This window comes from Heterodontus francisci, chromosome 8, assembly GCF_036365525.1.
Source record: "Heterodontus francisci isolate sHetFra1 chromosome 8, sHetFra1.hap1, whole genome shotgun sequence".
Lineage (NCBI taxonomy): Eukaryota > Metazoa > Chordata > Chondrichthyes > Heterodontiformes > Heterodontidae > Heterodontus > Heterodontus francisci.
The window spans coordinates 116,363,931-116,380,427 of NC_090378.1; the positions used below are offsets into that span (position 1 = coordinate 116,363,931).

Below are 16,497 nucleotides of genomic sequence, written 5' to 3' on the forward strand. Positions count from 1 at the left end.
TAGTTGAGGCCCCAGCACTGATCCCTGTGGCACTCCACTAGTTACAGCTTGCCAACCTGAAAACAACCTATTTATCCCTACTCTCTGTTTCCTGTTAGCTGACCAATCCCCCATCCATGATAATGTTATCTCCTACACTATGAGCTCTTATCTTGTGTAGTAACCTTTGATGTGGCACCTTATCAAATGCCTTTTGGAAATCTAAGTACACTGCATCCAGAGGTTCCCCTTTATCCATCCTGCTTGTTTCTTCCTCAAAGGACTCTAATAAGTTAGTCAAACATGATCTCCCTTTCACAAAACCATGTGAGTCTGCCTGATTGTATTATGAGTTTCTAAATGCCCTGCTATATATAACCTCTTTAATAATAGATTCTAGCATTTTTCCTATGGCAGTTGTTAGGCTAACTGGCCAGTAGTTTCCTGTTTTCTGCCTCCCTCCTTTCTTGAATATAAGAGTTACATTCGTTATTTTCGAATCTGAAGGACCTTTCCAGAATCGAAGGAATTTTGGAAAATTACAACCAATGCATCTAACTTGGATGAACTCCATCAGTTCCTGGGGACTTGTCAGCCTTTAGTTCTAATAGTTTTCTCAGTACCCTTTCCCTGGTGATTGTAATTGTTTTACGTTCCTCCCTCCCTTTGACCTCTTGATTTACAAGTATTTCTGGGATGTTATTTGTGTCTTCTACAGTGAAGACAGACACAAAATATCTGTTCAATGCTTCCACCATTTCCCTATTTCCCATTATTAATTCCCCAGACTCTTTCTTTAGAGGACCAATGCTCACTTTAGTTACTCTTTTCCTTTTTAACTACTTGTAGAAACTCTTACTATCCGTTTTTATATTTCTAGCAAACTTCCTCTCATACTCTAATTTCTCCCCTCCTCATTCTTTATTTTGTCATTCTTTGCTGGTTTTTAAATTGTCCAATCTCTGACCTACCATTAATCTTTGTACATATTTTCTTTCAATTTGATACTATCCTTAACTTTATTAGTTAGCCACGGATAGAGTCATCGAGTCTTTCTTTCTCAATGGAATGTATCTTTGCTGAGTGTTATGAAATATCTCCTTAAATGTCTGCCACTGCATCTCTGCTCTTACCTTTTAACCTAATGTCCCTGTTCACTTTAGCCAGCTCTACCTTCATACCCTTGTAATTGCTTTCATTTAAGTTTAAAACACTAGCCTTAGACCCACATTTCTCACCCTCAAACTGAATGCGAAATTCAATCATGTTATGATCACTGCTACCTAGAGGGTCCTTTACTATGAGGTCATTAATTAATCCTGACTCATTGCATATAACCAGGTCTAGAACAGCCTGCTCCCTAGTTGGCTCTAAGAAACTGCCCCGAATACACTCTACAAACTCATCTTTCAGGCTACCTTTGCCAATCTGATTCGTCCAATCTATATGAAGATTAAAATCACCCATGATTATTGCTGTACCTTTCTTACAAGCCCCATAATTTCTTCCCTTACACTCTGTCCAACAGTGTATCTACTGTTAGGGGGCCTATAAACTACTCCCAGAAGTGACTTCTTACCTTTGCTATTTCTTAGCTCTAACCAAACTGATTCTACATCTTAATCTTTAGAACTAAGGTCATCTCTCAATATTGCACTAATGTCATCCTTAATTAACAGAGCTATCCCACCACCTTTTCCTCACTTCCTGTCCTTCCGAAATGTCAAGTATCCTTGAATATTCAGGTCCCAGCCTTGGTCACCTTGCAGCCACATCTGTGTAATGGCTATCACATCATACATATTTATTTCTATTTGTGCTGACAATTCATCCGTTTTGTTACGAATGATGTGTGCCTTGCACAAATTGGCTGCTGAGTTTCCTACTTTACAACTGCAACTACATTTCTAAAGTACTATAAATCACTTTTAAAGGTTGTGAAATGCACTGTATAAAAGGTCGTGAAAAACGCTAAATGCAAATCTTCTTTTATTTTAAGACTGAATAATGACAGAGGAACAATCAGTGTAACATTATCAATAGCCTGCACTGCGCCGCACTTTGAAGGGTGGGGGCTCAGCACCAATCCCCAAAGTAACATCATCCCTGCGCCCACTTTGAAATGACATACACTTCAACTTTGTTTCACCTGAAATTGCCTTTTCCATCATCCTCCTTCACTTCAAGAGAAACAGTGAAGCTGTAGCTGTCACTCTCAGGACTTGCATCTCCCATGTCTTTTACTTCTACTGTTTGTTTGGAAGATCGACGAAAAGCAGTAGAAAAGCTGTACAGAATTCGACTGACCTAGAGAGAAACAACAGAAACATGCAGGTTTAGATCCTCAGCTTCTGATCGCAATGCTCTCTCCTACATGACTATTTATAAAACTCTGGTCAGATCCCGTCTGAATTCCCATGTTCATTTCTGGGCACCGCAACTCAGGAAGAATATATTGGTCTCAGAGGAGATGCAAGGTCAGATTCACTAGAATGACACTGGGGCTAAAAGGGTTAATTTATGAGCCCAGGTTGCATAACTAGGCTTGTATTCCATTGAGTTTAGAAGATTAAGGGGTGATCTGATTGAGTTATTTAAGATCATAAAAGGTGTTCATAGTATAGAGAAAGAGAAAATATTTTCTCTGGTGGGACAGTCCAGACCAAGGGGATATAATCTTAAAATTAGAGCTGTGCCATTCAGGGATGGTGTCAGGAAGCACTTTTTCCACACAAAAGGTAGCGGAAATCTGGACCTCTTTCCCCCCAAAAAGCTAGGGATGCTGAGGGTCAATTGAAGCTTTCAAGACAGATATCTGTTGTGGGACCTCCTAAGCAGAGGAACACCTTAACGGGCTGTATATGAAGGTCACCAGAGGAAGTGATGTCATGTCACAATGACCAGGGAGTTGTGGGTGTAGCCTGACAGAGTGAGATCTGTGTAGATGTGCTCATGCAGTAGTTGTGTGTGTGTGTATATGTATATAAGTACACACAAATATACATACAATCAGTTATAATAAAAACCCACGTATTCTTTGGCTATTACTTGGAGTCCTGTGAATCTTACATACCACAGAAACAAGTGATATTGTATGCTGGCAACATTTGGGATATACTTTTCTGAAGACCACTAAATATTACATTGTGGCAACATTTGATTTATTTTTTCTGAAGAGCACACCAAGAGTAAACAAAGAACAGCCGATTTGCCTACCAAGAGCGGCTGAAGATGCAGGCAGAGAGCAGTTGGCAGGAGACCCCAAAATAGTGCAACGAGCTAGGACTGCAGACAGATGTTGAAACTCTGAGCAGTGTAGGCAGTTTGCCAGGGGATCAGAGCTTTCAACCAATCAGCAGTGCCGGCCATAACTGCTCGGGTTTCCAGGGTTTTGAGCTTCGTGGGCAGGGCCCAAGCCGAAAAGAGTGGGAAGAGCTCAACAGCGCCACTGGAGGTCTAGCAAAAGTCAAAAGGCTGGCTGTGGCAGCTGCTGGTACTAAAAGCTGCAGCTCTCTGCAGAAACAAAACTGCTCTGTTGAAAAAAAACTAAACAAACTCTGTAAACTGAGGGAGTTGCTCTTTCAGACAGCCAGTTCGGACACGACTGCACCCTCCTTCTGTGCTGTAATAACTCTGTGATTCTGGAAACAAAGAGCAATCAGCTCAGTCTTACAAGGAGTAGGCCTGAAAAACGAACCTGTCTAAAAAAGGAGACAGAAAATTATAGCTATACAAAAAGACCTGTAAAGCAGAGAGCCTGTAAAAGAAGTGTGACTGTGAAAAAGAAAACCTGTAAAAGTCCTATATTTATATAAAAAAGCAAGATCATCCTGCAGGGTGATTTTAATCTACATATAGATTGGGCGAATTAGATTGGCACAGGTGGAAAATCAGTTCATAGAGTGTGTACGGCTTTTGGGGAACCTGCTGCTGGACATTGACAGAGAGGGAATGTCGAGTAGTAGGTTACAGGCTGACTGTCCATGTTAGGCTATAGTGAGTGTCCTCACGAAGCATTAACAAAAGAAGGAGTGGGACTGACTGGATAGCACCATGGAGAGCAGGCATGGACCCACTGGGCCAAATGGCCTCCTTCTGTGCCATAAAAGACTATTCAGGATAATTGCTTAGAGCAGTACATTCTAGACTCAACTAGGGAGCAGGCAATTCCATACTTGGGAATGTGAAATGAGGCAGGATTAATCAATAACCTCGTGGTAAAGGAGCTTCTACCTACGTATTAGGAGCAGTAGGCCATTCGGCCCCTTGGAGCCTGCTCCACCATTTAATAAAATCATGGCTGATCTGATTGTGGCCTCAACTCCACTTTCCCGCCTACCCCCTATAACCTTTGACTCCTTTGTTAGTCAAGAATTTATCTATCTCTGCCTTAAAAATATTTAATGACTCTGCCTTCACCGCTCTCTGGGGAAGAGAAAAAAATTTCTCTTCATCACCATCTTAAATGGGAGACCCCTTATTTTTAAACTGTGTCCCCTACTTCTAGTCTGTCCTACAAGGGGAAACATCCTTTCAGCATCCACCCTGTCAAGTCCCCTCAGGATCTTCTATGTTTCAATTAGATCACCTCTCATTCTTCTAAACACCAATGGATCCAGACACAACCTATCAACCGTTCTTAAGATAACCGCCGCCCCCCATTCCATTTATCATTCAAGTGAACCTTCTCTGAACTAACTCTAATGCATTTATGTCCTTTCTTAAATAAGGAGAACAAAACTGTACTCCAGACGTGGTCTCACCAATACCCTATACAACTGCAGCAAAACATCCTTATTTTTATATTTGATTCCACTTGCAATAAATGCCAACATTCCATTACCTTCCTAATCACTTGCTGTAGCTGCATACCAACCTTTTGTGATTCATGCACCAGGACACCTAGATTCCTCTGTACTTCAGAGTTCTGCAATCTCTCTCCATTTAAATAATATGCTGCTTTACTATTCTTCCTGCCAAAGTTCATTCTCATTTCACATTTTCATACATTCTACTCCATTTGCCAAATTTTTGAGGACTTGTGTTTTAAAACTGGAAAAATGATTACATAGATACTGGACTTAATTTTTTTAAAAAGAGGTCATTGTAAGGTCTTTTGGACTTGGTTTGTAAACAACCCTTGCTGAAAGTTACCTGTCTTCAGATAATTACCCAGCAGGGGCTTTTTGACTTGGAGAAGATGTTTACAGAGAAGTGACAGGTCAAGATTTATAGAGGTCAGGAGGCTTGACTCTTGAGATTGTTTTTGGTTTCGCTTTGGACAGTCAGTTGGAGTTTCAGAAATTAACCTGAAGGACAAAACACCAGCTCAGCCTGTTCCATCTCTTTGAAAAGCTCTTAGGAGCATATGTAAGAAATAGAGAAATTGATGGCATTCGTCCTGAAAGGCCTGTTTGAAACCCCTGCTGCCACATTTCTCCTGAGACGTTGGAAAATCCTGCCCGATAAAACCTCGATGCTGCCTGAACAAATTACTCCAGAGGAAGATCGCAGTGACAGCCGTCTATGCATCTTTGGGATGCCAAACCAAAAAAGAAACAATTGACATCTTTCCATATCTTTTTTTCTTCAAGAATTAGCAAGTATTTGGCCAATGTATTCTTTTTCCGTTTTTTTTGTAATAGAGCTCTAAAGAGAGTATCTCTTTTTCGGTTAACCACTGTGTGTGTGTGTGAGGGGCTCAGGGAAAAGGGAACTTTCACATTTCAATCTGTTTGTTAATGTTTTGCTTTGTTACTGGTTATGTCTTGTTTTATAATAAACTAATTTTGTTGTTTATTAACAAAACCTGTTTGGTGTATTTTATTCTGGGATAAAAATAGTGCCTGTGATTGACCATATCGGTCACTGGGTAAACATTTAAATATATGTCGTGACCCGTGGAGAAGTGTAACTAGCAAGGTATTGACCAGAGTCAAGCTGCCTGGTTTAAATTTCAAACAAAGCTTGGCAGTTAACTGATGCATTCTCCGTGGCAATGCCTCTACCAATCAGAGTTCATTTGCCAACCAATCAGCACTCTCTTTTCATACAATATAAAGTTGTTGTTTTCCCTTGCATCGGTATTCTTGCGGATTGACCTGATGAGTGCAAGACAAAAAGCTTCGACAACATGTCTCTATTTTCAGCAATACTCGTGTATAGTTAGGTCAAACCGCAACATTATTGTATGTTGTACATATGCTTTTATCTTGGGAAAAAGAGGGATGTTGTGGGACCACCTTAAGAGGCTGTAATTGAAGGTCAACGCAGGAATTGATGTCACATCACACATAACCAGGGAGTTGTGGGTGTAGCTCAATAGAGTGGGATGTGTGTAGATGTGCATGTGCAGTAGCTGTGCATATATATGTTCTAGTTAAGTTGTAATAAAAACCCACATATTCCTAGGATATTACTTGTAGTCCTGTGATCCTGTGAATCTTACAATAGTACACCTATCAAAGGAACAAGTAATATTACAAGATGGACAGATTTTTGCTGGGAAGGATATCAGGGGATATGCAGCCAAGACGGCTAGATGGCATTGAGGTTCAGATCAGCCATGATTTAATTGAATGGCCTACTCCTGTTCCTAATCTTCCTATGAGAACAGAGCAGCAATGACGAGTGGAAACAAGTCATTTACCATTTTCGAATTTGGATTGCTTTTTACTTTTAAACAATTACCTCATAAGCAGCCCAGGGTTTTCTACACACCCTCATTAGTGCGTAGAAATGTGAAGGCAATTTGGAAGGCAATTTGAACAGAGCTGCTACCTGTCACCGAGGGGTGTAAAGTCAGGTTACTAGAATCTGTTATTAGGTACAAAGTGACTGAACACTTGAACAAATATGAATTGTTCAGAGAAAGCAAGCATGGATTTGTAAAGGGTAAGTCATGTCAACAAACCTAGCTGGATATTTTCAGGAGGTCACTAACATGGTCAATAAGGGAGTGTCCATGGATATCATTTACATGGACTTTCAAAAGGCACTGTGCAAAGTTCCACATAACAGATGGTTAGCAAAAATGAGAGCACATAGAATTGGAGGCAACCTATTGGTGTGGATAAGGAACTGGTTAAGAGATGGGAGACAGCAAGGATAATGGATATGTATTCAAATTGACAGAATGTGACTGATGACATCCTCCAGGAATTTGTGCTGGAACCTCAGGTTTTTGCTCTATTTATAAATGACTTGGATGAAGGAATAGAGAGCTGTATATCTAAGTTTGCTGCTGATGCAAATTTAAATGGCACCATAGTGCAAAAATGGGTGCAGAAAGTATTTCTGCAAAGGTACATTGAGAGATTAAGTGAATGGGAAAAGCTTTAGCAGATGGAGCAACACAGAAGTCCGTGTATTTCCTAAATGATGAGATGCCGGTAACTGGAAATGAGGAGAGTGATTTAGGGGTCTAAGTACTGAAATCACTAAAAGCTAGCGGGCATGTACAAAAAAAAACTAATAGGATGTTGGCATTTATCTCAAAAGGGCAGGAACACAAAGGGATGGAAGTTATACTTCAGTTATATAAAGCTTTAATCAGACCGTATCTGGAGTACTGGTCAGTTCTGGGCACCATACCTCAGGAAGCCTATTCTGGTTTGAAGGGGATGCAGTGCAGATTAATCAGAATACCAGGGTTAAATTAAGATGACAGGTTGGATAGGTGAGGCTTATATTCCCCGAGTATAGAAGACTAAGGAGTGATCTGATTGAAATGTTTAAGATGATTAAAGGATTAGATACAGTGGAGCAAAACTATTTCATCTGGTGAGGAAGTTCAGAACAAGGGGGTTACAAACTTAAAATTACAGCTAGGCCATTCAGGACTGATGTCAGGAAGCACTCTTCGCACAAAGGGCAGTGAAAATCTAGAAAACTCTCCCCCAAAAAACTGGTGCAGATTAATCAATGGAAAATTTCAAAACTGAGATGAATAGTTTTTTTGTAGGTAAGGGTATTAAGGGTTACGAAACAAGAGGAGTACTTGGAGTTAAGATACACAAACCATGTCCTAACTCAGGGGTCGGCAACCTGTGGCTCTTTAACACCTCATTTGCAACTCCCAAGCTTTGCCAGTTAAATCGCATTTTCATGAAAAAAGCCGAAATAAAATTAAGTCAACAGAAGAGCTGTGTTTTTATTGTGGGGATAAAAAGCTAATCATTATGCTGCACTTTACGGTTTCAAATGATTATTTTAAATGAGAAACATCATCATACTTTAAATGAACCTGTTCAAGTGGTATAACTACACCATGGTTAAGATCAGGGTTCTCCAACCTTTTCGCATGGGAGGCCACATTACAATTTCAGAAAGATACAGGTATTAAAAATTTATCTTATATATCAAAACAACAAATGTGCATTTTTCTGAAGAAGCTTTAAATGAGAAGATGAATTTCGAATCATAGAAAGTTTAAGGCACAGAAAGAGGCCACATGGCCCATCGTGTCTGTGCTGGCCGAAAAACGATCCACCCATTCTAATCCCACCTTCCAGCATTTGGTCTGTAGCCCTGCAGCTTAGGACACTTGAGGTGCATATCCAGACTCCTTTTGAATGAGTTGAGGGTTTCTGCCTCAACTACCCTTTCAGACAGTGAGTTTCAGACCATCACCACCCTCTGGGTGAAAAATCTTTTCCTCATCTCCCCTCTAATTTTTCGACCAATCACTTTAAATCTATGCCCCCTCGTCACTGACCTCTCTGCTAAGGTGAACTGACCCTTCACCTCCACTCTATCCAGGCCCCTCTAAATTTTGGACATTTCAATCAGATCGCCCCTCACCCTTCTCTGTTCCGAGGAGAACCACCCCAGCCTATCCCATCTTTCCTCATAGCTGCATTTTTCCAGTCCTGGCAACATCTTCGTAAATCTCCTTTCTACCCTCTCTCGTGCAATTACATCGTTTCTGTAATGAGGTGACCAGAACTGCACACAGTACTCAAGTTGTGGCCGAAACCAATGATCTATACAGTTCCAGCATAACCTCCCTGTTCTTGTATTCTATACTTCTGTTAATAAAGGAAAGGATTCCATATGTCTTCTTAACCACCCTATCGACCTGTCCTGCTACCTTCAGGGATCTGTGCACATTCATTCCAAGGTCCCTTACTTCCTCTATACTTCTCAGTATTTTCCCATTAATCGTGTATTCCTTTGCCTGGTTTGACTTCCCCAAATGCATCACCTCACACTTCTCCAAACTGAATTCCATTTGCCACTTTTCTGCCCATCTGACCAGACCATCAATATCTTCCTGCAGCCTACAGCTATCATCCTCGCTATCTACCACACGGCCAATCTTTGTGTCATCCGCAAACTTCTTGATCATGCCCCCTACAATCCAAAATGTCCAAATCTTGAATATACACCACAAAAAGCAGGGCACCCAGTACTGAGCCTTGCAGAACGCCACTGGAAACAGCCCTCCAGTCACTAAAACAGCCGTCAACAATTACTCTTTGTTTCCTGCCACTGAGCCAATTTTGCATCCACCTTGCTGCATTTCCCAGGATCCCATAGGGATTTTTTTTACTCAGTCTGCCATGTCAAAAGCTTTGCTAAAATCCACGTAGACCACATCAACTGCACTACCCTCATCTATCTTCCTTGTTACTTCTTCAAAATATTCAATCAAGTTGGTCAAACAAGATCTTCCCTTAACAAATCCATGCTGACTATCCTTGATTAACCTGTGCCTTTCTAGGTGACAGTTGATCCTGTCCCTCAGAATAGATTCCAATAATTTGCCCACTACTGAGGTTAGACTGACTGGCCTGTAATTATTCGGTCTATCCCTCGCTCCCTTTTTAAACAAAGGTACAACATCAACAATTTTCCAGTCCTCCGGCACCACACCTGCATCCAGCGAGGACGGGAAAATGACGGTCAGACCCTCTGCTATTTCCTGTCTTGCTTCTTTTAACAGCCTAGGATACATTTCATCTGTCCCTGGTGATTTATCAACTTTCACGGATGCTAATCCCATTAATACTTCCTCTCTCCCTATGTTTATCACATCTAATACTTCACACTCTTCCTCCTTAGCTACAACGTCTGCATCGTCCCTCTCTTTTGTGAAGACAGATGCAAAGTGTTCATTAAGAACCATACCAAGATCTTCCGCTCCTACACATAGGTTACCTTTTTGGTCTTTTATGGGCCCTACTCTCTCCTTATTTATCCTCTTACTCTTAATATATTGATAAAACATTGTTGGGTTCACCTTAATTTTTCTTGCCAATATTCTTTCATGCCCTCTCTTTGCTTTCCTAATTTCCTTTTTGATTTCACCCCTCCACTTTCTATATTCCTCTCGGCTTTTTGTAGTATTGAGTTCTCAGTGTCTGACATAAGCTTTTCTTTCCTGCCTTATCTTACCTTGCAAGCACCTTGACATCCATGGGCTCTAGATTTGGCCGCCTCACCCTTTTGCTTTGTGGTGACATGTTTACCCTGAACCCCTTGAATCTCCCCTTTGAATGCCTCCCACTGCTCTGACACTGATTTACCTTCAAGTAGCTGTTTACAGTCCACTTTCGCGAAATCTCTCCTCAGTTTAGTAAAATTGGCCTTGCTCCAATTGAGACCTCTAACTCCTGTTCTATCCTTGTCCTTTTACATAATTATGTTAAAACTGACTGAATTATGATCACTACCACCAAAATGCTCTCCTACTGCCACTCCTTCCACCTGCCCATCTTCATTTCCTAAAACTAAGTCTAAAACTGCGCCCTGTCTTGTTGGACTTGCTACCTACTGGGCAAAAAAGTTCTCCTGAATGCACCTCAAGAATTCTGCTCCTTCAATTCCTTTCACAGTAAAACTATCCCAGTTAATACTATTATGGCGCCACTATTCTTGCACTTCTCAAGAGATTTGCCTACATATCTGCTCTTCTATCTCACTCTGACTGTTTGGGGCTCTATTGTACACTCCCAGCAATGTGATTGCCCCTTTTATGTTTCTTAGCTCAATCCATTTGGCCTCATTTGATACACCTTCCAATATATTATTCCTCCTCACAGCTGTAATAGTTTCCTTGACCAAAATTGCCACTCCCCCTCCTTTCTTATCCCCCTCTCTATCGTGTATGAAAACCCTATAACCAGGAACGTTGGCCGTTCCTGTCCCTCCTTAAGCCACGTTTCTGTAATATCTATGATATCATACTGCCACATGTCTATCTGTGCCCTCAGCTCATCTGCTTTACTTGCAATACTCCTTGCATTGAACGCTGCCAAATTCTTTTTTTTTTATTGAGTAACTTTCTCATCACGATGGTGGACACTGATTTAGTGAGATACTTGGCATTTTTTTTGCTTGCACAAGTAGTCAATGTTTGCCCAAACTCTTTTAGTGAAGCTGAGTATTCAGGATAGATGTTCAACTGCCAGGAGTGATCTTGATCACTCCTCTGTATCTCTCCCTGTGTCCCCTCCCCCCCACTGTGTTGTTCCCCCCTTCTGAGTCATCCACACTCTTTTTGTACACCCTTTCTCCCTATGCCTCCTCTCTCTGTCCCCCCTTTCTCCCTCTGCCCCTCTCTCTGTCACCCCTTTCTCCCTCTGCCCCCTCTCTCTGTCCCCCCTTTCTCCCTCTGCCCCCCTCATTCTGTCCCCCCTTCATCCCTCATCTCTCTCTGTCTGTCCCTCCTTTCTGTCTCTCTCTCGTTCGCTGCCCCTCCTTTCTGTCTCTCTCTCTCTCCCTGCCCCTCCTTTCTGTCTCTCTCTCTCTCTCTCTCTCCCTGCCCCTCCTTTCTCTCTCTCTCTCCCTGTCCCTCCTTTCTCTCCCTCTCTCCCTGTCCCTCTCCCTCTCTTCTCTCCCTCTCTCCCTCTCCCTACTTTCTCTCCCTCTCCCTACTTTCCCTCCCTCTCCCTGTCCCTCCTTTCTCTCCCTCTCCCTGTCCCTCCTTTCTCTCCCTGTCCCTCCTTTCTCTCCCTCTCCCTACTTTCTCTCCCTCTCCCTACTTTCTCTCCCTCTCCCTGTCCCTCCTTTCTCTCCCTCTCCCTGTCCCTCCTTTCTCTCTCCCTGTCCCTCCTTTCTCCCCCTGTCGCTCTTTTCTCTCCCTCTCCCTACTTTCTCTCCCTCTCCCTACTTTCTCTCCCTCCTTTCTCTCCCTCTCCCTCCTTTCTCTCCCTCTCCCTCCTTTCGCTCCCTGTCCCTCCTTTCGCTCCCTCTCCCTGTCCCTCCTTTCGCTCCCTCTCCCTACTTTCTCTCCCTCCTTTCTCTCCCTCTCCCTCCTTTCTCTCCCTCCTTTCTCTCCCTCTCCCTCCTTTCTCTCCCTCTCCCTCCTTTCGCTCCCTCTCCCTGTCCCTCCTTTCTCTCCCTCTCCCTGTCCCTCCTTTCTCTCCCTCTCCCTGTCCCTCCTTTCTCTCCCTCTCCCTGTCCCTCCTTTCTCTCTCCCTGTCCCTCCTTTCTCCTCCTGTCGCTCTTTTCTCTCCCTCTCCCTACTTTCTCTCCCTCTCCCTACTTTCTCTCCCTCTCCCTACTTTCTCTCCCTCCTTTCTCTCCCTCTCCCTCCTTTCTCTCCCTCTCCCTCCTTTCGCTCCCTCTCCCTGTCCCTCCTTTCGCTCCCTCTCCCTGTCCCTCCTTTCGCTCCCTCTCCCTACTTTCTCTCCCTCCTTTCTCTCCCTCTCCCTCCTTTCTCTCCCTCCTTTCGCTCCCTCTCCCTCCTTTCGCTCCCTCTCCCTCCTTTCCCTCCCCCTCCCTGTCCCTCCTTTCTCTCTCCCTGTCCCTGTCCCTCCTTTCGCTCCCTCTCCCTGTCCCTCCTTTCTCTCTCCCTGTCCCTGTCCCTCTTTTCTCTCCCTGTCGCTCTTTTCTCTCCCTCTCCGTCGCTCCTTTCTCTCCCTCTCCCTGTCCCTCCTTTCTCTCTCCCTGTCCCTGTCCCTCCTTTCTCTCCCTGTCGCTCTTTTCTCTCCCTCTCCCTGTCGCTCCTTTCTCTCCCTGTCCCTCCTTTCTCTCCCGCTCCCTCCTTTCTATCCCGCTCCCTCCTTTCTATCCCTCTCTCTTCTCTCTCTCTCTCCGTCCCTCCTTTCTCTCTCTCTCTCCCTGTCCCTCCTTTCTCTCTCTCTCTCCCTGTCCCTCCTTTCTCTCTCTCTCTGTCCCTCCTTTCTCTCTCTCTCTCTCTCCCTGTCCCTCCTTTCTCTCTCCCTGTCCCTCCTTTCTCTCTCTTTCTCTCTCCCTGTCCCTCCTTTCTCTCTCCCTGTCCCTCCTTTCTCTCTCTCTCTCCCTGCCCCTCCTTTCTCCCTCTCCCTCCCTCCCTGTCCCTCCTTTCTCCCTCTCCCTCCCTCCCTGCCCCTCCTTTCTTCCTCTCTCTCTCTCTCCCTGTCCCTCCTTTCTCTCTCTCTCTTCTGGTCCCTCCTTTCGCTCTCTCTCCTGGTCCCTGGTCCCTCCTTCCCCTCTCTCTCCCTATCCATGGTCCCTCCTTTCTCTCTCCCTATCCCTGTCCCTCCTTTCTCTCTCCCTATCCCTGTCCCTCCTTTCGCTCTCCCTCTCCCTCCTTTCTCTCTCCCTCTCCCTGTCCCTCCTTTCTCTCTCTCTCCCTATCCCTCCTTTCTCTCTCCCTATCCCTGGTCCCTCCTTTCTCTCTCTCTCCCCCTATCCCTGGTCCCTCTTTTCTCTCTCTCTCCCTCTCAATGTCCCTCCTGTCTCTCTCCCGCTCCCTCCTTTTTCTCCCTCTCCCTGTCCCTCCTTTTTCTCCCTCTCCCTGTCCCTCCTTTTTCTCCCTCTCCCTGTCCCTCCTTTTTCTCCCTCTCCCTGTCCCTCCTTTTTCTCCCTCTCCCTCTCCCTGCTTTTACGCCCTCTCCCTCTCCCTGCTTTCTCTCCCTCTCACTCCTTTCTCTCCCTCCCTGTCCCTCCTTTCTTTCTCTCTCTCGCTCTCTCTCCCTCCTTTCTATCTCTTTCTCTCCCCCTCCCTCGCCCTCCTTTCTCTCTCTCTCCCTCCCTCTCCCTCCTTTCTATCTCTCTCTCTCCCCCTCCCTCTCCCTCCTTTCTATCTCTCTCTCTCCCCCTCCCTCTCCCTCCTTTCTATCTCTCTCTCTCCCCCTCCCTCTCCCTCCTTTCTCTCTCTCTCTCCCTCTTTTCTCTCTCCCTCCCTCTCCCTCCTTTCTATCTCTCTCTCTCCCCCTCCCTCTCCCTCCTTTCTCTCTCTCTCTCCCTCTTTTCTCTCTCTCTCTCTCTCTCTGCCCCTCCTTGCTCTCTCTTTCTCCGCCCCTCCTTTCCCTCTCTCTCCCTGTCCCTCCTTTCCCTGTCTCTCCCTGTCCCTCCGTCTCTCTTTCTCTCTCACTGTCCCCCCGTCTCTCTTTCTCTCTCACTGTCCCCCAGTCTCTCTTTCTCGCTCTCTGCCCCTCCTTGCTCGCTCTCTCTCTGCCCTTCCTTGCTCTCTATCTCTCTCTCTGCCCCTCCTTGCTCTCTCTCTCTCTGACCCTCCTTGCTCTCTCTCTCTCTCTCTGCCCCTCCTTGCTCTCTCTCTCTCTCTTTGCCATTCCTTGCTCTCTCTCTCTCTTTGCCCCTCCTTGCTCTTTCTCTCTCTGACCCTCCTTGCTCTCTCTCTCTCTCTCTGCCCCTCCTTTCTCTCTCTCTCTCTGCCCCTCATTTCTCTCTCTCTCTCTGCCCCTCATTTCTCTCTCTCTCTCTGCCCCACCTTTCTCTCTCTCTCTCTGCCCCACCTTTCTCTCTCTCTCTCTGCCCCACCTTTCTCTCCCTCTCTCTGCCCCACCTTTCTCTCCCTCTCTCTGCCCCTCATTTCTCTCTCTCTCTCTGCCCCTCATTTCTCTCTCTCTCTCTGCCCCTCATTTCTCTCTCTCTCTCTGCCCCACCTTTCTCTCTCTCTCTCTGCCCCACCTTTCTCTCTCTCTCTCTGCCCCTCCTTTCTCTCTCTCTCTCTGCCCCTCATTTCTCTCTCTCTCTCTGCCCCACCTTTCTCTCTCTCTCTCTGCCCCACCTTTCTCTCTCTCTCTCTGCCCCACCTTTCTCTCTCTCTCTCTGCCCCACCTTTCTCTCTCTCTCTCTGCCCCACCTTTCTCTCCCTCTCTCTCTGCCCCTCCTTTCTCTCTCTCTCTCTGCCCCTCCTTTCTCTCTCTCTCTCTGCCCCTCCTTTCTCTCTCTCCCTCTCCCTGTCCCTCCTTTCTCTCTCCCTCTCCCTGTCCCTCCTTTCTCTCTCCCTCTCCCTATCCCTCCTTTCTCTCTCCCTATCCCTGGTCCCTCCTTTCTCCCTCTCTCTCCCTCTCCCTGTCCCTCCTGTCTCTCTCCCTCTCCCTCCTTTTTCTCCCTCTCCCTGTCCCTCCTTTTTCTCCCTCTCCCTGTCCCTCCTTTTTCTCCCTCTCCCTGCTTTTACGCCCTCTCCATCTCCCTGCTTTCTCTCCCTCTCACTCCTTTCTCTCCCTCTCACTCCTTTCTCTCCCTCTCTGTCCCTCCTTTCTTTCTCTCTCTCGCTCTCTCTCCCTCCTTTCTATCTCTCTCTCTCCCCCTCCCTCTCCTTCCTTTCTCTCTCTCTCCCTCCCTCTCCCTCCTTTCTATCTCTCTCTCTCCCCCTCCCTCTCCCTCCTTTCTATCTCTCTCTCCCCCTCCCTCTCCCTCCTTTCTCTCTCTCTTTCCCTCTTTTCTCTCTCCCTCCCTCTCCCTCCTTTCTATCTCTCTCTCTCCCCCTCCCTCTCCCTCCTTTCTCTCTCTCCCTCTTTTCTCTCTCTCTCTCTCTCTGCCCCTCCTTGCTCTCTCTTTCTCCGCCCCTCCTTTCCCTCTCTCTCCCTGTCCCTCCTTTCCCTCTCTCTCCCTGTCCCTCCGTCTCTCTTTCTCTCTCACTGTCCCCCCGTCTCTCTTTCTCTCTCACTGTCCCCCAGTCTCTCTTTCTCGCTCTCTGCCCCTCCTTGCTCGCTCTCTCTCTCTCTGCCCCTCCTTGCTCTCTCTCTCTCTGACCCTCCTTGCTCTCTCTCTCTCTCTCTCTCTGCCCCTCCTTGCTCTCTCTCTCTCTCTCTGCCCCTCCTTGCTCTCTCTCTCTCTCTCTCTCTCTCTGCCCCTCCTTGTTCTCTCTCTCTCTCTCTGCCCCTCCTTGCTCTCTCTCTCTCTCTCTGCCCCTCCTTGCTCTCTCTCTCTCTCTCTCTCTCTCTGCCCCTCCTTGTTCTCTCTCTCTCTTTGCCCCTCCTTGCTCTCTCTCTCTCTTTGCCCCTCCTTGCTCTCTCTCTCTCTCCCTGTCCCTCCGTCTCTCTTTCTCTCTCACTGTCCCCCCGTCTCTCTTTCTCTCTCACTGTCCCCCAGTCTCTCTTTCTCGCTCTCTGCCCCTCCTTGCTCGCTCTCTCTCTCTCTGCCCCTCCTTGCTCTCTCTCTCTCTGACCCTCCTTGCTCTCTCTCTCTCTCTCTCTGCCCCTCCTTGCTCTCTCTCTCTCTCTCTGCCCCTCCTTGCTCTCTCTCTCTCTCTGCCCCTCCTTGCTCTCTCTCTCTCTGCCCCTCCTTGTTCTCTCTCTCTCTTTGCCCCTCCTTGCTCTCTCTCTCTCTTTGCCCCTC

General features: G+C 45.9%; 1 protein-coding gene across 1 annotated transcript in view; it reads right to left on the reverse strand.

Moving 5' to 3' along the window:
* Positions 1-16,497, reverse strand: part of LOC137373241 (rab GTPase-activating protein 1-like) — a 556,698-nt gene that overhangs the window by 456,861 nt on the left and 83,340 nt on the right. The window contains exon 6 of the mRNA XM_068038091.1: positions 2,129-2,286. Within this exon, the coding sequence (XP_067894192.1) occupies positions 2,129-2,286 (158 nt within the window). The remainder of the gene's footprint in view (positions 1-2,128; positions 2,287-16,497) is intronic.